Source organism: Tursiops truncatus, chromosome 9 (assembly GCF_011762595.2).
Source record: "Tursiops truncatus isolate mTurTru1 chromosome 9, mTurTru1.mat.Y, whole genome shotgun sequence".
In the NCBI taxonomy this organism is placed as follows: Eukaryota; Metazoa; Chordata; class Mammalia; order Artiodactyla; family Delphinidae; genus Tursiops; species Tursiops truncatus.
This window is the reverse complement of record NC_047042.1, coordinates 84,383,339-84,408,296: the sequence shown is the minus strand read 5'-3', so window position 1 is coordinate 84,408,296 and position 24,958 is coordinate 84,383,339. Positions and strand designations below refer to the sequence as shown.

Genomic DNA, 24,958 nt, shown 5'->3' with positions numbered 1-24,958 from the left:
ATCACCCATCGCTTCACTGTTGCCTATCAGCCCCCCGTCTGTCTTTATCCGTCCTGTACTTCACTATCTACCATTGTAATCCCGACCTCACAAGTATCCTCACGTCTCTTGCACCCACTCCCACCATCATAACTCACCTAGCAAAACCCCTTCCTCAGGTGAACCCTGCCTCCACTGCTCCCATGCCTACCGGCAAGCAGCACAAACGAACACTGCTAAACTGGCCCAGTTTGGCACCAGATAACTAATTGGCAGTCATCCTTTATTTCTCTAGTAGAGTGGTTCTGAAAGTGCGGTCCTCAGACCAACAGCATCAGAGTCATTTGGGAACTTGTTAGAAATGCAAATTCTCGTGCTTCATCCCAGACCAGCTGAATCAGAAACTTGGGCTGAGTTCGTAAATGGTGTTTTAACAAGCCCCCCAGGTGATTCTGATGCTTGCTAGAGTTTGAGAACCACTTTTCTAGTAGGCTCCCTTTCCCGTTTCCAAGATAAGTATTTCATACATTTGCCTTCCACACAACTCCTCCTCTCTTATTTCATCTCTGTAGGGTATTGCTGATTTCATCTAGACTTGGCTGAGGGAACTGAGGCTGTCAAATGGAAACTTGTCTTCCTGTTACCACTGTTACCAATGTACGAGTGTCTGTGTCCACCTTCTTCCTTCCAGTTTCAAAGGCAGGTGTATCCTACTGCCTAACATGGGGTATCTCCCTCTGTATGTTAAGGAGAGGGAACAAAACAAAAGGAGCATTCTTAACAGCTCTAGCATCTCCCACCTTCAGAAAGAAAAGCAGAACTTTCTGGACTACGGCAGCTCCCTCCAGCGACTGCCATATTTCCTCTGCTTCTTTTTATAGCTAGTATTTGAAAAAGTTATTTACACACACAAGCTCACTTCCCAACCGTTCACTCATCTTCCATCAGCCTGAGTTAGGCTTCCACCTGCACTGTTCCCATGGAAACTGCGAGTTGAGGTTGATGGGAACGTCACTGTTGCAAATCTCATCATCCAGCACCATCAGCCACTCCCTCCTTGGGGGAAAGAAAAATCAGAAGCCCCTGTTGCATCTCCCTATTTCCCCCTAGAAGTAGCTGTTATCCTAAACTTAGTATTAAATTCTCTATATAATGTAAATAATGTTTTCTACGTTTCTATCTCTAAAACTATATTGTTTAGTTTTGTAGATTTTTAAACCCTGTAAATAAAACCATATAAACTTTTGGTTTTGTTTTTATTGTTCAGTATTATTTTTAGATGAATTCATGTTAATACGTGTCTTATAATACATAATATGTATATTACATACATATAAATATATATAACAATATAAAACTTGTTCACTGATTTTCAGTGCTGTGTGGTATTCTAGTATGTGAATATACCATAACTTATTTATCACATCAGTTTTAACAGACGTTTGCTTGTTACCTATACTAACCCATGTATGCACACAAGTCTATACATTTCTTTATGTCTGTGTAAGTTTATATACATTTCCCTATATGTTTATATGTCTGTACATTTCTTTATATGTGTGTGTATGTGTATATTTACACATACACATACATGAATTCATACTGATATCTCTCTCTAATCAAGTATCACAGGGTTCATTTAGCCTCATCCCCACACACCTTATTTATTTGTAACTTCTTTCTCCAACAGTGAGAACTCTGGCTCATGTTATTTATAATTTATTTACTTATTTGACCAACCCTAGTACACAAGTAACGTAGATTTAAAATTGATAACCCGTACCCTTGTGAGAAACAAATTTACCACTTAGAGTACACTGTTTATTATATAGAGTTCTTTTTTTGTTGTTACCCATACACTATCCAGTCAGAAACTCTTTTCCAGTTACTTTGGTCAACTTCTTTCCCCCACCCCTCCAGTGAGGTATGTTATACACTTGTAACATAGTTTATTTTCATAGTCCCTGTTACATCCTGGGATTTTCCTGAACATCTTAGTTTTCTTTTTTTTTTTTTCTTTCTAAGTTTGCAAAACATAAAGTTAATTCTTTGGTGGGGGGGTACTGTGGGTTTCAACAAATGCGGAATCTTGTATCCATCATCCCAGCACCATATCTAACAGTTTCATTGTCCTAAAAGTCAGTTCCTCCTCCTTCCCTCAACCCCTGGTAACCACTGATCTGTTTTCTATCCCTATAGTTTTGCCTTTTCCATAAACTCATATAAATGAAATAAGATACTGTGTATAGCCTTTTGGCTTTTTTCACCTAAGATGTCTTTAAGATTCATCCATGTTACATGAATCAGGAGTTCATTCCTTTTTATTTCTTAGTCACTGCATGGATATATAACTGTTTATCCATTCACTTGTTGAAGGATATCTTGGTTGTTTTCAGTTTTTGGTGATTATGAATAAAGCTGCTATAGACATTCGCATATCAGTTTTTGTGTGACCACAAGTTTTCAGTTGTTTTGGGTAAATATACAAGAATGGAATTGTTGGATCATATGGTATTGTAATGCTTAACTTTAAAATGAACTGCTAAACTGTTTTCCAAGTCAGGTGACTGGTGCTATTTTGCATTCCCACTAGCAGTGTATGAGAATTTCTCTTTAGCATTTGGTGTTGCAGGTGGTTTGGGGCCATTCTAATAGATGTGTATTGATATTGCATTGTAGCTTTAATTTGCATTTGCCTAATGACTAAAGATGTTGAGTATCTTTTCACATGCTTTTTAGCCACCTGTATATCTTCTTTGGCAATTTTTCCTTGTAGGTCTTTTGCCTATTTTAACAAATTGGTTTATCTTTTTATTGTTGTTTTAAGAAATGTTTTTCCCTCCTTAATGAGCTGGCTAGAATTTCTAGTACAAAGTTCAATAGGAGTGGTGAGAGAGGACATGCTTGCTGTGTTCTCAAAATTAATGGCAACACATTCAGTCTCTATTAAGTATGATGTTAGCTGTAGGTTTATTTGGAGATATCATTTATTAGGTTAGAATTCCCTCTATTCCAAGTTTGCTAAGAACATTTTTTTCTTCTTTTTTTCTTTTTTTTTTTGTGGTACGTGGGCCTCTCACTGTTGTGGCCTCTCCCGTTGGGGAGCACAGGCTCCGGACGCGCAGGCTCAGCGGCCATGGCTCACGGGCCCAGCCGCTCTGCGGCATGTGGGATCTTCCCGGACCGGGGCACGAACCCGTGTCCCCTGCATCGGCAGGCGGACTCTCAACCACTGTGCCACCAGGGAAGCCCTGAGAACATTTTTAAAATCATGAATGAATGATGAATTTTGTCAAGTGAATTTTCTGCATATATTGAGATGATTGTATTTTCTTATTTCACTGTTAAGATGAATTGCATTGATTGATTTTCAAATACTGAACTAGCCATGAGATGAACCTCACTTGATCATGATGTAGTACTCTTTTATATTATATATATATATTCCATTAGTCATTAAGGAAATGCAAATTAAACCACAGTGAGATACTTCATGCCCACTAAATAACTGTAATGAAAGAGACAATAACACTTGTTGGTGAGGATGTAGAGAAACTGGAACCCTTACACTCTGCTGGTGGGCATGTAATATGGTACAGCTGCTTTGGAAAACAGTTTGGCAATTAATTCCTCAAAATGCTAAATACAGAGTTACCATGTGACCCAGAAATTCCACTCCTAGGTATATACCCAAGAGAAAGGAAAGCTATCCACACAAAAACTTGTACACAAGTGTTCATAGCAGCACTATTTATAATAGTTAAAAAGTGGAAACAACCTGAATGTTCATCAGCTGATGAGTGGATAAACCAAATGTGGTCTATCCCTACAATGGAATATCATTCAGCAATAAAAAGAAATAAAGAACTGACACGTGCTACAACATGGATGAACTCTTAACAATATTTAAATTAAGTGAAAGAAGCCCCACATTGTACGGGTCCACTTGTGTGAAATGTCCAGAACAGGCAAAATCCGTAGCGACAGAGGTTAGATCAGTGGTTGCCTAAAGCATGGCTTTTCTTCTGCCTCTTCATTGTGAGGATCTGTGTTAATCTAGTCAAGAGCTGGTCTGGGTTTAAAACTTGATGCTGCACCGGGGGCTGCGGGTTTCTCAGGTGAGACCTTTGTTTGCGTCCCTGCTTGCCTGTGGGGCTTCCCTTTCAGCTGCTCCCTGTGAGCCAGTCTTTGGCAGCCACTACCCCCAGCTATATTCCATTTATTTTTCCTTCACACTTGCTAGCATTTTGAGTTAAAGGCAGGGTAGAAGGACGTTCTCTGATGTTTTGCACAGGCACTGGAACCTGGGGCTTGGGGGTGTGGCCTTCGCTAGTGTTCCTGTCTCTTTTCTAGACGTTATGCTGGACTTAGAGCACATATTCCTGCCCTCTGCCAGGGGTAAAGAGCTGTTTTATTTGTCTGTTCCCTTTCCCAGCTGCAGTGGATTTCCACCACTTCCTTCAGGCTATCCTTTTTTACCTTTCTCCTGCAGCTGAATGCTTTTGTTTCCTAGCAGAAATAGGGGAGATGGATCTAGGCAACATTTCACTGGTGTTTCATTGGTGGCTGTCGTTTTCCTTCCTCAGCTGTGGTGGGGTTTCTACCAGTGCCCTCAGGCTATGGGTTTTGTTGACTTCCACTGAAAAGTCAGGCTTTTTTTCCAGGGGATCTGGGGCTATGTAGAGTTTCAGCAGTCACTGCTGTTTCCTTCCCCCAGCCAGCCCCAAGGGGGGAACCTTTCTCAAGGTTCTCCCCAGGCAACTTTAGGAACCACAGGTGGGGTTCCTGGGGGGAAAAGGGTCTGAACCTTTCAATTTCCGCAGTTTTCAGGTCTCCACGCTTTCACATTAGCCCATGTTCAGCCTTTAGCAATTCACTGAACATTTTAACTTTAATCTTCTTACCGAACTCTGCCCCATGTAAGCAAATGCTTGAGTCCAGTTTCTCCTTGTGGTGGACTGTCTCCAGTTTTCAGGCGAGTTGTTTGCTCATGACCTCAGTTCTCCAGTGGGTTCAAGAAAAGTCATCAGTTTTCCGCTTCTCCAGCTTTTTTCTTGCTGTGAGGGTAGGACATATGTTCTTTCCAGCTCTTTATTCTCATTGGCTGAAACTAGAAGTCCTGTGGTTTCTTTTGATAAACATATGTTCTTAATTTTTTTTTTTTTTTTTTTTTTTGCAGTACACGGGCCTCTCACTGTTGTGGCCTCTCCCGTTGTGGAGCACAGGCTCCGGACGCACAGGCTCAGTGGCCATGGCTCACGGGCCTAGCCGCTCCGCGGCATGTGGGATCTTCCTGGACCGGGGCACGAACCCGCGTCCCCTGCATCAGCAGGTGGACTCTCAACCACTGTGCCACTAGGGAAGCCCTGTTCTTAATTTTGATGGAACCAAACCTATCAGGCTTTTTCATTGGTTTGTACTTTTCATATTTTGTTGATTGACAATTGTATATGAACTGATTTTTTTTTTTTTTTTTCCTTTGGCTGCGTTGGGTCTTCGTTGCTGTGCATGGGCTTTCTCTAGTTGCAGCGAGCGGGGGCTTCTCTTCGTTGTGGTGCCCGGGCTTCTCATTGCGGTGCCTTTCCTTGCTGCGGAGCACGGGCTCCAGTAGTTGCAGCACACGGGCTTCAGTAGTTGTGGCTCACGGGCTCTAGAGCGCAGGCTCAGTAGTTGTGGTGCAGGGCTTAGCTGCTCCGCGGCATGTGGGATCTTCCCGGACTAGGGATCGAACCCGTGTCCCCTACGTTGGCAGGCGGATTCTTAACCACTTCGCTGCCAGGGAAGTCCCGAACTAATTCTTTTTACAGACACATATTACGGCAGAACAGACTATGCTATAGAAAGTTCATGTAAAGCTAGAATTATTTGATCCTTGAATCCATGTTTGGATTTTCTTTATGAGAAAAGTATTAACGACTAATTCAATTTATGAATGTGGGACAAATTATTATTTCTATTTCTTCTTGAGTCACTCTGTTAAGTTGTATTTTCTTAGGAATTTGTCCATCTCATCAGCTTCAAATTTATTTGCATTTGCTCATAATGGCCTATATTATAAATATCTGTTATTGTTTTTATACCTCATACTTTACATTTATGCCTTCTGGGTTATTTTTCCCTTTGGTCATCCTCACTTAAGGCTTTACTATTTTATTAGCCTTTTTGAAATATCAATTTTTGCCTTTGTTGATATTTGCTGTTGTCCTTTGGTTTCTATTTCATTGATTTCTGCTTTTATCTTTATTATTTCATTCCTCCTATTTTTCTTTGGGTTTATTTCTCTGTTTTCCATTATCAAATTGAAGAGTATATAGAGAACCAGATCTAGAGAGATGCATGTCAATTGCAACGTGGCTCACACCCTCAGCACACCTGTTCATGCCACACCACCACCTTCCAGCCAGCTCATACCTAAAGGGCTTCAAGTGAGTTAGTTTTCTGTGATCTGTTGTCTGAGGCATGAAAAAGCCAAGTTATGTTCATGTATATAACATGCTGGAGCCAGGCCAGAGTGGACTGCTGTGGGATAATAGCCCTTTTTAGGGGAGACCCTGAAGGATAGTATAGAAAGAAAGTTCTTTCAATGAGCAGAACTTGAATAGTACCTTTCATGGTCTCCTTTGTGTGTGTGTGTGGAGGGGGGAAGGTGAGCTACGCGGAGGTGAGGCTCTGACCAGATTCTTAGGCAGTAGCTAATGATTTTTAGGAACTTAGAAGAAACAAGAATGAAGATTCAGTGCAAGGAATTTCATGGAAGAGGCATGTGGATGAGCTTCTTGGGGTGATCTGGAGTATGAGAATTTTTGTCTCACGTATTAATCAAGTGGACAAGATGACCCATTGTGCCCATCAGTTAGTTTCTCTCTCCCTCCACCTAGTGACTGCTCTGGGCTCATGAACAAGTGGCCATGGTGTAGGCAGGGTGCTAAAACAGACACATTCTGGGTTTGAATGTGTTTTCTCAGCTGCCACGATCTGTCAGCAACTCTACTCATGGACTTACAGAACGCCTTCTTCACCATGATGATATTCCACAGAGCACAGGGCTGCACCAAGGCACTCACTCGAAGGCAAAATAAGTAGAGCATTAACCTTAAAAGATTCACGCAGCTTACTGTGGTGCCTTCATGCTGCTGCATAATGAGGCCGAGGGAGGAAGATGGATGGAGCCCAGGGATTCCCTGTGGTGCCTCCTCCTACTCTTATGTCCAGTCGTAAAAGTAGATGCAAGGACCTCTCACTGACAGCATCCCTAAAGACTCAGATCTCTCAGAAATGAAATCCAATATCCAGGACTAATGGTGTCAGTGGTGCAAAGTGAAGCAGTCCTTGCTCGTTGGTGGTGGAAAGGATGTACTCATCAGGAGTTCAGGAGAAGGGTTCTGGGTGCTGTTTCTGACTTAAACCTGATGCTCTAGCCATCTCAAGTGATTTTACTAGCTAACTGATTATCTTTCTAATAAATTCACTTCCCGTTTAAAGCAGAGAGGATTGATTTCTAATATTTGAAAAGAAGAACCCTCGTTTTTATAGGGGAACAAGTGGAGGCGGGGGAGCAGATTAGGAGGTTGAATTGTGTCCTCCTCACAAGACATGTTCCAGTCTTAATCCCCAATACCTGGTACTTGTGGATGTGACCTTATTTGGAAATAGGGTCTTTGCAGATGTAACCAAGTTAAGATGAGATCATACTGGATTAGGGTGGGCCCTAAGTCCAAGGACTGGTGTCCTTATAAGAGGAGAGACACAGAGACACACAGGGAAGAAGGCCATGTGCTGATGGAGCCAGAGACTGCAGTGATTATAACTACAAGCCAAGGAACACTAACAATTGCTAGGAAGAAGCAAAGAAAAATACTTCCTTAGTACCTTCAGAGGGAGTATGCCTTTGCAGATTTCAGATTTCTAGCCTCTAGAACCGTGAGAGAATAATACATTTATGTTGTTTGAAGCCACACAGTCTGTGGTCATCTGTTATAGCCACCCTGGGAAACTAATACACACTTCATTCAAGGTACCCTGAGTCTGTGAAAAGATTCAGTCCTGGGAATTGGATGAGTGGCTGGCTGTGTTCTCTACTGTGGTGATTCAACCCAGGTCTCAGTTTGCCGGGCTTATAGGTAGGGCTTCAGTGGACCACCCATCAGTTTTGATCCTAAAAAAACACATGATAATTAGCCACTGTCCAGAATTACCCTCGTTCGACTATTCTGATTACCATGCTGCTCCTGCTGCCTGGGGTATCGCACCCACCTTTCTTCCTGGAAATGAAATTCTGCTCATGCCCTACTGCCCAACGAACCTGCTGTCCATTCCCACTGAAATCGGCAGCATCTCCTACCAGCGTACCTGGCTGAGGAAGAACAGCCAGAACAATCCCTTAGAACGTGCTCCGAGTGCCCTCAACAACATAGCAAGTTTAAGCAAAATCCAAAGCACCAAATAATCCAAAATAAGATGCACTATTAGGGGCTTCCCTGGTGGCGCAGTGGTTGAGGGTCCGCCTGCCGATGCAGGGGATGCAGGTTCGCGCCCCGGTCCGGGAGGATCCCACATGCCGCGGAGCGGCTGGGCCCCTGAGCCATGGCCGCTGAGCCTGCGCATCCGGAGCCTGTGCTCCGCAGCGGGAGAGGCCATAACAGTGAGAGCCCCGCGTACCGCAAAAAAAAAAAAAAAAAAAAAAAGATGCACTATTATTATTATTATTATTTTTTGCGGTACGCGGGCCTCTCACTGTTGTGGCCTCACCCGTTGCGGAGCACAGGCTCCGGACGCGCCGGCTCAGCGGCCATGGCTCACGGGCCCAGCTGCTCCACGGCATGTGGGATCTTCCCGGACCGGGGCACGAACCCGTGTCCCCTGCATCGGCAGGCAGCCTCTCAACCACTGCGCCACCAGGGAAGCCCAAGATGCACTATTATTTTATGAACTACTTGGGTAAAAAAAAAAAAGCACCGTCAAAGTGTGACTTATGATAATTTATAATACATCCTCATCTCAGAGACATGAAAAGATGTGCATCTTAGAACTCCTGAAATACAGTATTTCTCAAAGCCTTGGTGAAGGGAGTGTCATTTGAGCTTTCTTAAGGAACAAAGAGTGTGAACAAGCAGACCGTACGTGATAAACCACTCGGACACTTCTATCTCTCTAAGACTTTGGATTTCTTCCAAGGAATTTCTGGCAACTTAACTTTATTTAATATGTGGGCTACCACTGAGTCCAGGTTTCAGTCAACCAACTAAGAAAACAATTAGAACGACTTCTCGCTGCTTGAGGCAGCATATTGATCCAATCCCTGTATGCACACCCACATTGATAAATTCAGCCTGATAGAAAACTCTGATTGTCTCTCTTTGATCTAGCACCCTCATATTCTGTTAACCATACATATTTGCTAGTTTTTGCAGATATTTTTTAGGGTGGAAGCCTTCTTCTGGGTCAGACTCAATTGTATTTGTCCTCGTGGGCATCTGACTGTTATTACAGGTTTGAAAAAAATGAAGAGTGGTGGAGGTGATGAAGGGGTATGGCTTTCTGTGTCACCAAGCTCCAGTGAGGTTATTGAGAGTTTTCAAGCAAGGTGGGAACTGCGTCATCAGACAGGAGAAGAGTGGTTGAGTCTTCCGACAAGCGAGTTCCATTGCGGATTGAGCTTTATCGATACTCTGACTCACCTGCACCCTCTCATGTGTAACTGCTGCACTTCTCAAGGTCCTATTTTCAAATAAGAGACCTGGTGAGGCTATGAGTCACACTAACGCTGTAATTTCGCAACTCCTGGGATCAGACCTGTAAGTTTGTCTTTTGGTCTTCTCAGCATTTTAGCTGCAAGCAATAAGAGATTCCTTTACTGTAGCCTTAGAAAATCTCTGATTTTCCAGTCTCTGCTTTGATAGGAGGATTGAGGAATTAGAATTTGTTATTGTCTCCCTTTAAGCCAGTAGTTTTCACTGGTAGTGATTTTTGTCTCCCTCAGGGGACATTTGGCAATATCTGGAGACATTTTTGGTTGTCACAACTGGGAGGGATGTATGTGTCTTCCTTGCATCTAGTGGATAGAGACCAGGGGTGTTGTTAAACGTCCCATAACGCATAGGACAATCTCCCGTAACAAAGAAGTACCCAGCCCAAAACGTCAGCAGTTTTGGGGCTGAGAAGCCCTGTTTTCAGCTCTTTGCTGTAGTAGGAAGTAGCCACGCCACCCAACCTCCCTTGCTGACATTCCCCTCTGCAATCTCACTTTTTACCAGAAAGATACTCTGACATGATCAGTTATAAGAAGCACCATTATTTTATGAACTACTAAGAAGGAAAAATCACCATCAAATTGATTTTTATTTATTTATTTATTTTTGCGGTACGCGGGCCTCTCACCGCTGTGGCCTCTCCCGTTGCGGAGCACAGGCTCCGGACGCGCAGGCTCAGCGGCCACGGCTCACGGGCCCAGCCGCTCCGCGGCATGTGGGATCCTCCTGGACCGGGGCTCGAACCCGTGTCCCTGCATCGGCAGGCGGACTCTCAACCACCGCGCCACCAGGGAAGCCCTATCAAATTGATTTTTAACACACGTCCTTTTATGTGTGCTCGTCATATTCTTCTATGGCAGTAGCCACTCAGTCCTGCCAAAGCCACTTTATGGGCACTTAATTCTAGATGGCAGGTGCTACTGTGACTGCTTCTCCATGAGATGCTGTAGGATAGGAAAGTCATTTCCCTTCATACTTGCAGAATTCCAGTTACCTTTAACCCCAATAAGGTCCAATAACTAACCCTCGAATTTCTGTTGCCTGCAATCACGCCTGATTCTCATTAGCAAAATTGTGTGTGCGCGCGTGTGCGTGTGCGTGCACGCACACGTACACACACGTGAAAGATATTGGGACACTGTCTAGCTTATGGAGGAGCTGGGCTTGCTGAAGACCACATTTAGGGCTACCTTTAATATCATCCGAGTCAGGCTTATGGAACTTGTGTGAAGAGGTCAGTACTGCTCACCAATGCCAGGCTCCAGGTGCTGTAGCTTTGGCTGTGGACACTCGCTCTAGCATCACCTCCAGGGCTGCTCACACTTGAGCGTAGTTCCACTGCTCCTGCCTCAGAGTTCCCCATAGTCTACTGCCTCTTTACTCACTGGCTGGGGTGGAGGTGTCTCATTCATGGCAGTTTAGTGCATGCTTGTGCTCCGGTCACAAGGGAGGCTGGCATTTTCAGCATCTATAATAAGAGGCAAATCCTGCTTCCATCAGTCTTGCTGTGTGGGGAATTCCCCAAGCATAGAAAAATGTTACAGATTCTGATTGGCTACGAAGAATGGCCAAAGTCCCCTGCGCCGATTCCCGCCATTCTCTCCCTTCTGCTCAAAACAGAAAACCAGGAATCATCCTGGCCTCTCCTCTTCCCCTCCCTTAGTACATCAGCAAGTAGTTGATTCTACCTCCAAAATATAGTCTTGAATCCATCCTCTTTTTGGCTCCTGTGTCAATGACTTAATACAGCTGACTATTGTCCACTTCACCTGGATTACTGTAACAGCCTCTTTTCTTCCCATCTCCATATCCATGTTCCCCAAAGCAGCAAGAGGATGTTTCTTCGTAAATCACCCTATAAAACTTGTTTGCTTTAAAGCCTTCAGTGGCTTTTTTTTTTTTTATCCCCACTTAAAATAAAATCCCCTATCCTTATTTTGGTCTAAGGAGGGTGATCTTTCGTCTCGTTTTACATAGGATACAATTTTTAAGAGCGCTTCCTTTTTATTCTCAAAAGGGTATGGTTTACTGTGTTGGTTTTTTTTTTTTTTACGATACGCAGGCCTCTCACTGTTGTGGCCTCTCCCGTTGTGGAGCACAGGCTCCGGACACGCAGGCTCAGTGGCCATGGCTCACGGGCCCAGCCGCTCCGCGGCATGTGGGATCCTCCCGGACCGGGGCACAAACCCGTGTCCCCTGCATCGGCGGGCGGACTCTCAACCACTGCGCCACCAGGGAAGCCCAAGGGTATGGTTTAGACAGCACGTTAGTGTCAGTTTACCTATGAGGCCCTGAGTTTTCTGAGCCCTGCGCCTTCCCCCCTCACTCACTGAACTGCTCTCAGACTTGTCTTCTCTGAGCGCTTGTCCCTCCTTTGGGGACTTGCAGGTTCTTTCCTTCTTCCTGGCACACTTTTCCTCACATTCTTCACACAGCTCTCACCTCGTTGTCCTTCAAGTCTTAGCTAAGTGGTCATCTCTGAGAAGTCCTTCCTTACCTCTCTCTCTAACAGCCCTCTCCCCCTGTTCTCTGTATCATTTCCTTCTTCATTTCCTCCGTAGAGTCACCAGAATTTGACATTGAGTTGTCTGTCTATTGTTTCATCTCTGTCTCTCACACTAGAATGTAAGCTCCCTGAGGGTGTGGATTACATGTGTCTTACCCTTGTATCCCAGGGCCCGAACCTGTCACTTAATGGTTCCTTCAATCAATCAATAAAAGGCCTTCCTTCCCTGACCCCTTGACAAGGTTTGAGCTCCCGTGCTAGACACAGTCAGAGCACTGTGTACTTTTCTCCCTCAACGCGTCTCACAGTTGTACTTAAATGGTAATTTGTGTAATTTCACTTTACCAGTTTCTCCTTCTAGATGCATGTCCAGGGGAACAGAGGCACGTTCCTCTTGCCATGCTGAGAACAGGGCACTCCGGTACGTGTGAGTCTGTTGAGTCTTCTGCAAGCTCATGGGTCTGGGAGAAGGAGGTGATGATGGTTCTCTGCTGGGGTAGGGAAACCTTGAAGGGCGAGTGCCTGGGGCCGGATGGGAGAGCAGAGCATTCAGTGCAGGCTCCCACACGCGGCGGGACTAGCTGCTTAGTCTTTCTCTTGAGCGGAATTTCCCTGGACTTCCTCTGCTTCCCTCTCAGTCTCCCTCTTAGAGGCTTCTTGAACCCCAGAAAAATCTGGGCACATCAAGGACCCAGACCCTTCAGCCAAAACAAATGGCAGGGATGGGAGCAAAGCCTCTGGATCCTGGGGAAGAGTTGGAGAAATGGGGAGAGAAAGACTTCCAGCTAATACCTTAGTTGATTCTGTGTTGTCTTTGTAAACAGAAGTCAAGCCTAGTGGTCCAACAGCTGCCGAAGAAAGCAAGCCAGACACACTTCCACCATCCAGTGTTCAAGACACAGTCAAACAAAGCACAGTCCCACCATCCGCTGACAAAACTGTGACTGCACTGGAGACCAAGGGAAGCACAGCCAAAACGCCTAACACCTCAAGGGCAGTGCCAGCCTCAGCCCAGCAAAGCACAACTGCAGCAGCCAGTGGCAAAGATGAGAAACCAGCCACGGGCAGCCCTGCTATAACTACTAAAGACTCGAAGGAGTCTACAACCACACCAACCACTGTCTCGACAAAGCCTGAAACCACAAGCAGCCAGAGTGGAATTAAAAGCAGTTCAGCTAAATCTGGAACCCAGAGTAGCCACAGTGTGACCACAAGCAGTGTGATCACTAAGGAAGGAAATCAGGCAGCCTCTGACCTTCCAAATCCGGGTAACACCTCAGTCATCACGCCTGCTCTTCCTTCCGTGCCCACCCCGGCAAGCACTCACCGGCCTAGCACCGTCCCTGTGACTTTGGTCCCTGTGACTTCAGAGCCTGCAGGGAGCTCCGAGGGACCAAACAAAATTACAGCAGCTACAAGTTTAGGCACAATGGCGGGTCCCACCTTCACGACGCAGGGGACACTGACCACACTAAGTAAGTAATGCCTTTCTTTTTTCAAGCAAAAAGAAGCTTTCAAATGCTTATGTTCTGTATCTCCAGCGATTCATGCATATTCATATTCATGAATATGCGCCACCTTCACCCAGCCGGTTGGTTTCCCATTTCAGTGATGAGCAGCGGCGGCAGAGCTGTGTGTTCTGGTGAGAGCTCAGGGTTTTGACCTGCCTAGTGGAGCATTTACTTTTTTTTTCTTAAGTGCTGGTCTTAACCCAGTAAATTAATTTCAAAACTCACTGATGGATCGTGAGCCTCAAGATCATGACCCAGGTCAGATCTATTGAATCAGAATTTCTAGGCGTGAACCTGAGCATCTGCGTTTTGAGGAAACCTCCACCCCCCAGCCCCGCAGGTAATTTGGGTGTTGGTGAAGAACTAGATAGCCACACCACAAGAGCACGGTCGCCTCCGGTCGCCTCCTGCGTAAGAGCCGGTGCTCTGAGTTGGATACACCAGGATGCCAATCCCTGCTCTGCCACTTGTTAGCGTGTGACGTTGGGCGATTCATCGAGTTCCTCTGAGACTCAGTTTCCTTGTTTATAGAATAGGGATAATTACAGTACCTTCTGCATAGAGTTGTGAGGATTGAAAAAGAAAGTACCTTTGAAGCACTTAGGAAGGAGCCTCACAGGGAGTAAGTACTCAGTTAACGTTAGCTTTGCTGCTGGCATTGTCACTGCTGTTGATACTTCTGTCGGGTTCCTACACTGGCTCATCCAATCTGCTCATCCTGTAATAGGTTATGCGAATTGACTTCATCTGCCTGCCTCTGCCTCCCCATAGCCTGCCTCCTTCTGCTTGTGGTCTAGGTGGGGGGATAAGACCAAAGAACCTCAGAAAACTAGGAACAAAAAAGCCTATCTTTTTGTGTTAAAGGTACCACTCCCCTTTTCTCATAAACTTTGTTTTCCCAATTATAGCACCATGGGTTACCTCACAAGGAACTCAACACACCTCCAGCAAGACGCCAGCTGTCACTGGCACCTCTGAGGCTGTGCAGCCTACAGGCTCTTCATCGGGACCTGGGACCACATCTCCTGCCAGGGGACCCACGAGCTCCAACACTCATTTGGAGTCAACTGTCCCCCAAGGCGCCAGTATCCCTTCTCCCACCTCAGTAATTCCAGCAGGTGTGGGACAGGTGAGAGAGCCCAGAGTCGGAGAGAAGGGACTCCAGGAAGAGCATTTCTACTCTTCCCTCCTCAGGGCACCTGGGGGTGCCGTGAGGAGCTGCCATCGTTCACTCACCCTCTCTGGCTTTGCTGGACTCTGGCGTAGACAGCAGGATAGCCAGTAACACACCTGGCTCTCCAACTCCAGCCGGCCACACTCCCAGCTTGCCCGCAACTCCTTATTTGGTGTCACCCACCCAAGGGAGGGAGGGAGAAGGCAAAGACAAGACCTTGTCAGGCTCAGCCTGACTCTTAATCCCAGTGGCTTCTTCCAGATACAGTGCGATTCTCCCGAAAAGCTGAATGAGAAGATGCTCGTCCTGAACGTCTCGAAAACTGATGTCTCGAAAACCAACATCTGTGTGAGTACCTTGCTCACCTGAGCCCCACTCTGATCTACATCCCCAAAATGCGGTTTAGCAGCAGGGTCACGGAAGGTGGAAGGGAATGAAGTGTCCCTTCCAGAAAGGAGCAGAGAGATGTTTTCATTTTCCGGCTCTTGTTTTTTCCTAGTAGGACAGGACATGGTCCCTTCCCATCTTATGGAGGGTCAGAGCCAGGCTCAGGCTTCTCTAAGGGAAGCCCCGCCCTCAGGGCTGCTGCAGGGCTAGAAATCTGGGCTTTCACTTCTGAGAGTCTGGAGACCCCAATCCTGGTTCCTGTTTGCTTCTAGTTCAGGATGTGACTTTAAGTCGATCTCTTTGGGCTTCAGAGGCCTCAGTTGAAAATGACAGGCTTAGTCTGCCTAACTCTCCCTGTTCTAATAGTCTGTGGTTTTATATTTCCTGGTCCATGTGTTATCTGATGGCCACCCTCTAACCTAGGGGAGCTGTTGCCCGACAGTTGTCCTTCCCTTCAGGGGGAGTTGTTTGTGTATTGTTTGGGGGAGGTGGCGTCAGCACGTGTGTGAGTAAGTTTGCATGTGTAGCAGTGTGTCCACTGCCTTCAGACTGCCAGTCTCCCTAGGATTAAGGGCTTTAGTCTGGGGATGTCTGCCGCGGAGCTTAGTCAGTAGCTGAGGCCTGAGTGAGGGCTGGTGATGGACGGCTCACTGCTGCCCTCTCCTGGTCAGTGGCTATTTTGGCAAACACCCCTGGGAACTAGAATAGGATGGAAAACTTGGGTTTACAGTACTTTTATACCACCTATTTTCTGCAGTTGTTTCCTTTTGGGTGTCCATTTTGCTGGAATTTTCCAAGTGAACTATAGAAAAGCTAGAGTTTTAAAAGGGAGCAGTGTTCCCCTAGGGTTGGGCTTATTGGACAAGGTAAGAATCACACTGATGCTTGCTCGGCCTTTCCTTTGGCTCTCTTTTTGGCTGAAACTTGGCAGGGGCGTGTTTGGTGGTAAGAAGCGTTCTTTTCCTTTGCTGTGAATGGAAAGAGGAAAGCCCTGGATCTTTACCTGGTAGCAGGTTGGGGAATTGGCAAGCCTAAGGGAATTCCAGGTAGAAACCCAAGGGATGGTTTGTGGGACAAGCCAGATGGAGTCCTTTTCTTCATCTCCGTACCCCTATTCCAAACTCTGGTCAGAGACACATCAGTTTGGGGTGTCTCTGGATGATGTGGCCGGGCTGGGTAAAAGCTGCCCACACTTTGCTTCCTCACCCTCAGCCCTAAAGCCAGCCAGCCACACTCTTTCTGCTGAGAAATACAGAAGACTCCCGTCTAAGACGTCCTCGTGCATCTTGAAGATACTCCCAATTTCCCCTGTGCAGTGATGGCCTCGCCTTTCTCCCGTCAGCCTGTTTATGGTTTCAGGGTCTTAGCCTAGGGAACGGGCACATGTGTTTCGACTTTGGGACGGATAACCTTGAGCTGAGAGCCAGGGCTTCCCCTCCTGAGGTCTTTGAACTCAGCATCAAGGGCTGGCAAATGGTAGGTTCAGAGAGGACTGGCCTCTTCCCCACTGGCAGTGCCTCCTCAGGTCCTTCTGGGGAGAGCGATGATGGGGGACAGGAGGTCGTGATCCTTAAGGAGCTTTGAGGGAGAAAGCGGCACTAGGGCGAATGGTATTGCTCAACCACGACGAGATAAACAGGATAAGGAGACTAGGGGGAGAGCTCCACGTGAGGCAGAGAAGGCAGGGGCTGGCCCAGGAGGACAGCACATAACTCACCACTCCTGGCAGGCCTGGGAATGGCACCAGCTGTGGCTGGAGAAGAGAGTAAGTTCACAGCCGGCAACAGTGTTCTCCTGACCTTAGCTTCAAAGGGTGGCTCCACAAGCCTAGGCCGCTGTCACGATCCCTGAGGAATTACCTGCGGTCTCTCCACAACAGAATGCGACCGCTTTGAACGACAAACTGATCACACTTTTGTGCCGAGCAGCAAAAGCCTCCTTCAACCCAGCGCAAGATCAGTGCCATATACAGCTGGCACCTGTTCCAGAAATCCAGGCAGTGGCGATCAAGCAAATCACTATCTGCAGTGAGTTGAGGGCGGGCGGTGGGGGGTGGGGGTTGAGGCCTGTGTGGGGTGGGAATGGGGCAGGAGGTGCAAGAGCACAAGGATGGGTCAGTTGTCAACCCCTGGCCACCCGAGAGAGATACCACTCAGGGGACTGAGATTCAGGATGTCCTCCTTTGTCCCTTGCCACGTCACCCTGAGCTAGACCACTGAAGTAGCATCTCTCCGTCTCCCCCTCAGCAAAACTCTTTCCCACGGACGTTTATGAATTGCTGAAAGACAAATGGGATGACCTAAAAGAGGTAAGTGGATGCCCCCCATGTGCTGGGACAGACTGGGTCAGGAACCTGTCCCTTGGAAGTCCACGGTTCCCCGGGTCCACTGTCTCTCATTGTCGAGGAACCTCTGATTTGCAAGCATCTAGAAGATAGGAGGATAAGAGAGGGGACAGCAGGGCGGTAGAATGGGTTCCCCCCCAAACCCCAAGTGGAAGAGCTCATAAGTGAATGGGAGTTCTGAGAGAGGGTGACCCAGAACCTGTTTTCTGCCACGTAACTTTCTCCTTCCTGGCCAGGTGGGAGTCAATGACATGCAGTTTGAGGGTCAAGGACCACCAGAAGAGACTGAGGACCGGTTCAGCATGCCCCTCATCATCACTATCGTCTGCATGGCATCCTTCTTGCTCCTGGTCGCGGCCCTTTATGGCTGCTGCCACCAGCGCCTCTCCCAGAGGAAGGACCAGGTGAGGACTTCATTCCACTAGCCGGGAAGCAGTCCAGTTCGCTGGATGACTCTCACCCCGTTATTCCCATATTAGAGAAAAGCGAGGGGGCCATGGGCCCTTTCTGATAGGCAGAGGTCATCCCTTATAGGAAGTGGAAACTTGTCTGGAAAATTAAAGAGGCAGCGTGGTGAAAGGGAAGAGCATGGGCTTTGGAGTCAGGAAGACTTGGGTTAAGCCCTAGCTCTGCCTCCCATTATCTGGGTGACCTTGAGCCAAGTCATAATCTCTGAGCGTCAGGTTTCTCATCTGCATAGTGGGCATAATATCCGCCTTGCAGAGTTGCTCTGAGGATCCATTGCTATAAATGGGCTGAGGCATACCTATCTAACCAGAGGTTCTTTCATTTACCTTAATAGAATTCCCTCATTACGGTTCCACCCTGACCCATGGTTCTCAACCCCGGCTGCACACTGTGGAGAGTTTTAGAAAAAAAAAAAATACCCATGCTTAGCTTCCTCACATACCAACTGAAACAGAATTTCTGGATCAGTATATTTGTTAAAAGCTTCCTGGGGGACTGTCTTGTGCCACCTAGGTTGTATCTTAGGTAAAAATGGAGAGAAAGTACTATCTCTAGATAGTTCCCATCTGCAGCAGAGATAGCTAGAAGCTGTGCTGTACCCATCTTGCTCAGGCTTAGAGGAGAGGTCCTCAGTCACTCGGCCAGAGGAAAGTCATTTTCTTACAGTTGGTTCCAGTTCAATGCAGCAGGGTGAGGAGGGTCCTGGAGAGGAAGGTTTGGTGGGGAAGGAATGGAGGAAAGAGGATTGGAGGACTCTGGAGGACAAAGTCCATCTCGACTGATGTCATGGATTTGCCACCAGGGCAAAGGTGAAGCGAGCTGGGCATTTTAGGATGTGGGGCAAGTTCTTACCTCAGACTAGCCCCGAGGCAGGCCAGTAGTCAGGAAGGCCTCCAGGACCACCCGTTGTTCACCTTAGCCAAATCGGGGTTCCTGGATTATAGGGGTACAGGTGTAATATTAAGGCTACAGAAAGGCTAACAGCCCTCAAAAATTACCCCTTTTTCTTGGGTCATCTCCCTTACTCTAGCAACGACTAACAGAGGAGCTACAGACGGTGGAGAATGGTTACCATGACAATCCAACCCTGGAAGTGATGGAGACCTCATCAGAGATGCAGGAGAAAAAGGTGGTCAGCCTTAATGGGGAGCTGGGGGACAGCTGGATCGTCCCCCTGGACAACCTGACCAAGGATGACCTAGAGGAGGAGGAAGACACACACCTCTAATCAGGTCTGCTGGCGGCCTCCGACGGTGCACAGAGCTCCAGCCCAAGCGCCTCAAGTGCCATGTGGACAGGGGAGGAAAATCCTTCCCCTTCGAGGGAAAGACTGGGGAGGGAGAGCAGACTCGGAGGGTTCCCTCCCCCCAGTCCCCACAGGCCTTAATTTTTCCCTTTTCAAGCTGAACAAATCACATTCTGTGTAGAATCCTCTTGTAAAATAACCCACTAGTGCCTGAGCTCAGTGCTGCTGGGAGATCAGGAGAGAGCCATCCAGGGGACTTTAGAGACCATCTAATAGAATCCCTTCATTTCACAGATGAGATGACTGAGGCCTAAAGAAGGTAAAGTCAAGGTCACACAGCCACTGGGTGACAGAGTCAGGATGAAAACAGAGATCCTTCATTCAGTGCAGGCCCATTGCCACCATGCCACGCTGCCGTGATCACCTATGCCCTCCCTCCAGAGCTGCCCTGGGCAGGGGGGACGAAGCTGCCAGTCAGTGGATGGGATGGAGGGGAAAGCAGGGCCAGACCCTGTCGCAGTGGGATCTGATTACTTGAAAGGATAGGTCCCGTTTTCTGTCTGTCTCCTACGCCAGCCTTGTCTGCCAGTGTTCCTGTCCTCTTTGTTCTCCCCCCTCCCTTCACTCAGTTTTCACTCCCACTCTGTCCCAGGGCCCCTGGAGTCTAGTTTCCTGGCATGTGCTTATGAGATTGGGACTAACACAGCACACAGGGCTCCCAGTATGAACAGGTCTGCACATGGGTCCATCTACAGGTAAAGAGAGAAAGGGAAGCCTTTCCTCCCAGGGTGGGTCCCGGCCCACCTCCAAGGCACTCCTTGAATAGACTCCCCGAGTGCTGCTTTGGTCTCCCATTCCCACCGGGGACTAAGGTCTGCAGCAGCTATTGAAGGCCAGGTGTTCCTATTTCGTTGTCACTGCCCAGCCGATGCGATGGGGTGAAGACCCCAGCTCGGTCATCCCCGAGATCCAGTGTGAAAGAGCAGCTTTAGGACAGAGCTTCCTGGTGCCCAGTCAGCAGAGAGGTGTCTGAATAGACAATCGATTGAAACAGCAGGAAGGATAGGCTTCACTTGCCATATCAGAGGAAATTCAGGGGCTTTGCAGGTTGCTGAGAGTTTTGTCTTCTTTGTTTTTTAATCCAGAACTCTGCTGCCGAAGGCCAAAGCTCACATCGTTGAGACATTTTCAGTTAGATTCCATTCTTCTGTGCACAGGGCAAGAAAGGCCTAGATGCATGGTGCGCTGCAAGGTGCATAAGGGGCAGCCGGGGGTCCTGGCCTTCTAGTCCCAGTGACCTCTCACTGTCGGGGCACGGAGCTAGTTAGGTCTTGCTGTGTCCCCTCCTCTGTATTCCTAGTGAGGCTGGCTGCCCAGCGCTCCTGTAGGTTCTGGTGGCATCTCAGGGAAACAAAATGCTGACCGTTGCCCAGTGGAGGGGTTTTGAGGGAGCTCAGCAGGTAGCTGCTACGTAGACTGCAACTGAGGACTGGGCATAGTGAGGTTTCATCTGATTTTCTGAGAAGAAGGAATCCTGTGTGGAATTTTGAACTCTGCCCATGTTCTCTATTGTTCCTGGCCATAAATTCCCTGGAACCTACTAGGAAGATACTTAGGAGAATGAAAATGGTCACTTCAGGGCAAAAAGCCAGACCCCTAGAACCTAGGGGCAGTCTAAGCTGCAACAGTTCTGATAAAATAGGCTATCTGGTTTGGGATAGGTTATTTTTTTTAAAGGAGAGGATCTCAAGAGGAAGATCTATGTCCTTCCTTTGCTGCCTAATTCCCTTTTCATAGCCTTTAGCCATTTGATACCTAGGAGAAAAGGAAGGCCAGAGGTTCAAGTAGGACCCGTGAGTTTCCCAAGAGATAGAAAGATGCTAAGCTAACAAGGGTCCTAATGTATTTGCCCTGATTCTCTACTATTTGGAGGTTGGCAGGATGGAGAATACCAGTTTGAGAGAAAATAGAAGAAATACTGTTTCACTGGGAAAAGATCTGTTTGCTTCGTTCCTACCCAGCATTTGGTTCTTTCTACCCATTCTATTGTGGCCACTGTGGGAGAGGCCAGACTAGATTGCTCCTTTGCTGATTCTGGGTCACATTCCAGCAGCTAGGTTTAGACAGAGAGAGCAAATATGTCTCTGCAAACCAATCAAAAGCCACAACCCCCAGGCCTCTTGGGGAGACAGATGGTGACTGGCAAGGACCAGAGAGTAAAAATTATGCTTGGTCAAGAGGAATAAATGTGGCTCTGTCCAGAGAGAACCTTGAAAAGCTTTGGGCTGGTTCAAAGGTTCCTTCTTTTGATGCATCCAAATTGTATTGCTCCAGCCTTTTAGGGCAACTTGCTTTGGCTTGCTCTTGACACTAGCTAGACATCTATATCAAAGACTGTTATCGCCATGTATCTGTAAAGGTCATCTTCTTCCCACATCTTTACTGGGTTCTGATGCTATCTGGTAATTCAGATTCTGGGGCTGAGAAGAAGAGAAGAGAACCAGGAACTCAGCATGACTTGAAACAAGTTACACCAGAGAGAGATTATAAACTCTATCTCAGTGGCACACTGGTTTCCCTAAACTTCATAAAAGACCAGAAGCCATGAATCTGATGACTGGACAAAGTCCAGTGAGAAGCACACTGTTATGTGAGTGGGGAGAGACACAGCAATGCTTATGAATGGGGTACAGAATATTCTTTGCATCGTAGGACAAAACACAGGTTTAATCTAGTCTAGACACAAGATTCTTCTTTCTCCTCTTGATAAGGAAAGCTAGCAGAAAGTTTTATTTAAACCACTTCTTGAGCTTTATCTTTTAGATAATATACTGGAGAAACTTTGGAAAACAAGTTCAAGCTGATATACATATACGTATTTTTTGATAATGTAAATACAACAGCCAAATGTTAATCCACCCTGCACTGCTCTGAGCGAATATACTTTGAAAAAACATTTGTTAGCTAAGAGAGAAGGCTTTTTTTTCTCTAAACAGGAATGTAAATGTCTATTTTACTGGAAATAAATTTCTGTTATTCTTTGATGAAAAATGAAATATAAGACAGGCTGATGACAAAGCGTCTGTCTTGCAGATTGGGCATTTTTATTTTTAAATATGATCCTCATCCCCTCTCCGTAAAGTCCCAGCATGTTACAGTAAGGGCTGGAGTCAATACGCACTGGTTGGAAAGTGACTCTCTAGTCATAGGGAGAGGGGTTTTAGAACCCAGTCCAATCTTTTTTAAAAAAAAAAACAGAAAAAGAGCCTGAAGCCCAGAAAAATAAAGTGACGGCCAAAATCACGTTTAGTGACAGAAACAGGCTTAAAACCTGGGTTGGAAGACCGTCCAGTGCGTGTGCCTCAGGAAGAATCAACAAATTAAGGACTGCTAATTAAGGGCAGGCACCAGAATGCTAGAAAGGACAGAATTCCCTTCTGGAATCTGCAGCAAGGCTAGGGAGAGCATGAAGACAAAAATAGGAACCTTACTGGTCTTCTGTACTTCTGAGTTATTTAGGTCTAAGACTTAAATGAACAATTCTTTTCTGCTAAGAAATAAGTTTTGAATGAGCTTTTACATATAGATCTTCTGAGTAGGACTAAGGATCAAAGGGAACAAGACAGGGGGAAGGCAGGGGGGCAAAAGTAAAGCAATGTCTTTCATCACTGTCATTAGCTGATTCACTCAGGTTTGGTGAAAACCCAACACTGAGTGAAAGGAGGGGATTACTATTTGCTCTGGGTCTTTTTTAAAATTAGTGAATGTTAAACAGTTTGCCCAGGAGGCTGGGGGAGCATGTGTCTTAGTGGACAGGGGTCGTCTAAAGTACACTGGAATTTACTGAGAAACTTGTTTGTAAAGACTGTACTTAATTATTGCCGTTTTCTTACAAAAATATATTTTGGAAAATTGTATACTGTCAATTAAAGTGCTTTTGTCTAAGCTGGTTCAAGTCCTAGTATTTTGCTCTGATTGGCTTCCATTCTTCACTTGTGCACGAGGCTCATCATTGAAGCCCCTGAGGACACAGTGCAGCAACCTCTGCTCTTAGTTATGCCTCTTAACTATGCAGGTCCAGACACAAAAAGAGAAGGACGAAAGCTGAAAGGAAAAAGGGGATCCACAAGTTCTCCAGATTATCTCAGGCTGCTCTAGTGATCGTAACTGAAAGGGCCTCATTTTCCCTCACAACAGTTTTACCAATGCTTTACCCTCTTCCTTCCCTGTACTTTTGCCTCAGATAAAATTGTGACTCACCCACCACCAAAGATCCCAAGGGGGCTGCTGAACCCTGATCAGGTATGAAAACACTGGTGTAGAGACAAGGCAAATAAAAATACAAAAAATAAACGATTCTGTTCTGGCCCTGTTATGCCAATAAAAGGATCTGTTTACTTGTCAGAAGAAGCCTCTGCGTGTCCCTTACCTACAGACATAGTGAAGACGAAGGAGGTTCAAGAAAGGAATTGCTCAAAGACGATTCTGATTCTCTTCATCTCCTGGGGTGGTATTATCTATTGACATGTTTCTGCACTGCAAGAAGAAAACTTTATCATTCCCGACCTGCAGAAGGGAAACCGTCAGGTGAATCTGGTCCACATTCATAGTTGGTATACAACAGTCTCTTCTTGCCTGGCATCTTACAGTTCACAAAACATTTTTACACATCTTATTTAGGAACTGTCACCACTCTACCAATAGGGAAATTGGGCACAGAGATTAAGGATTCTCTCTGAGATCACACAGCTACCTAAATGGTACTGCTAGGCCTTGAATCTACATCTTTTCCCTCTTGAGTCCTACGTTCTGTTCTCAACACCACATTAATGCTCGAGTTCCATTAACAACAAAGTACGTTTATAGAATGCAACTACTGTTACAATATGATTTTCCTTTTATACAGCAGTTCTGAAAGCAGTTAACATCCTTAAGGGTGGGCCAGAGGTATTTTGAGGTTAACTTCAAGAGTATGCCAAGGATACAGAAAGGAGTACAAGTACCAGGAACTCAGGCAGGCCTCTGGCCATGCTCGAGGCACACTGTTCTAAGAAGAGAATGACTCACAGTTTATCATGGTCACAAAGACCTAAGACTCCATTCTTTTCCTGAATAGGTCATTCCCCCTGCTCCCTGCCCTGCCAACCAAGAGGCACTCTCAGTTGTCATTTTTAATTTGTTATGCCTCTGTCACTCATAACCCCCCATTTTACAAGCTCCCTCCCAAACCACATACTTATTTTGAACTCCAAGGTCAAAAGATAAAGAATAGGACTGGCTACTATAATTAACAGGAATGATACTGAGATGGCTAGTTATTTTTCAATGACCTTGGCATTTTATAGATTAAAAAGTCACTGGGATCCTAGCAAACAGGATCTGCTGCCAACACTTACTTAAAATTGAGAGAAAGGCACAGGGGTTGAGACTGTGCCCAATGCTACACAGAAGTCACTGGTGGATGTGGAAATAAGCCTAGGATTCCTGACTCCTGCCCTGGGTTACCCATCCTTACAGCCCAAGTTCAGAGGGCAGGTATTCAACATGTGCTATAGACATTACCAAGTGTTCTAATCTCCCCTTTTAGGTTTTGC

The 24,958-nt window shown here is 46.4% G+C and overlaps 1 protein-coding gene across 3 annotated transcripts in view; it reads left to right on the top strand.

Moving 5' to 3' along the window:
- The window catches only part of PODXL (podocalyxin like), a 42,473-nt gene extending 19,164 nt beyond the window's left edge, over positions 1–23,309 (top strand). The window contains exons 1-8 of one of the 3 annotated variants that reach the window (XM_073809947.1): positions 5,218–5,391; positions 13,059–13,709; positions 14,654–14,874; positions 15,181–15,267; positions 17,186–17,333; positions 17,553–17,614; positions 17,887–18,054; positions 19,149–23,309. In XM_073809947.1, the coding sequence (XP_073666048.1) occupies positions 5,361–5,391; positions 13,059–13,709; positions 14,654–14,874; positions 15,181–15,267; positions 17,186–17,333; positions 17,553–17,614; positions 17,887–18,054; positions 19,149–19,346 (1,566 nt within the window). In that variant the 5' untranslated portion in view covers positions 5,218–5,360 and the 3' untranslated portion in view covers positions 19,347–23,309. Of the gene's footprint in view, positions 1–5,217; positions 5,392–12,618; positions 12,656–13,058; positions 13,710–14,653; positions 14,875–15,180; positions 15,268–17,185; positions 17,334–17,552; positions 17,615–17,886; positions 18,055–19,148 lie in introns of those variants that run through there. The other 2 variants (XM_073809946.1, XM_004316235.4) reach the window with 2 other exon arrangements.
- The last annotated feature ends 1,649 nt before the right edge of the window (positions 23,310–24,958 follow it).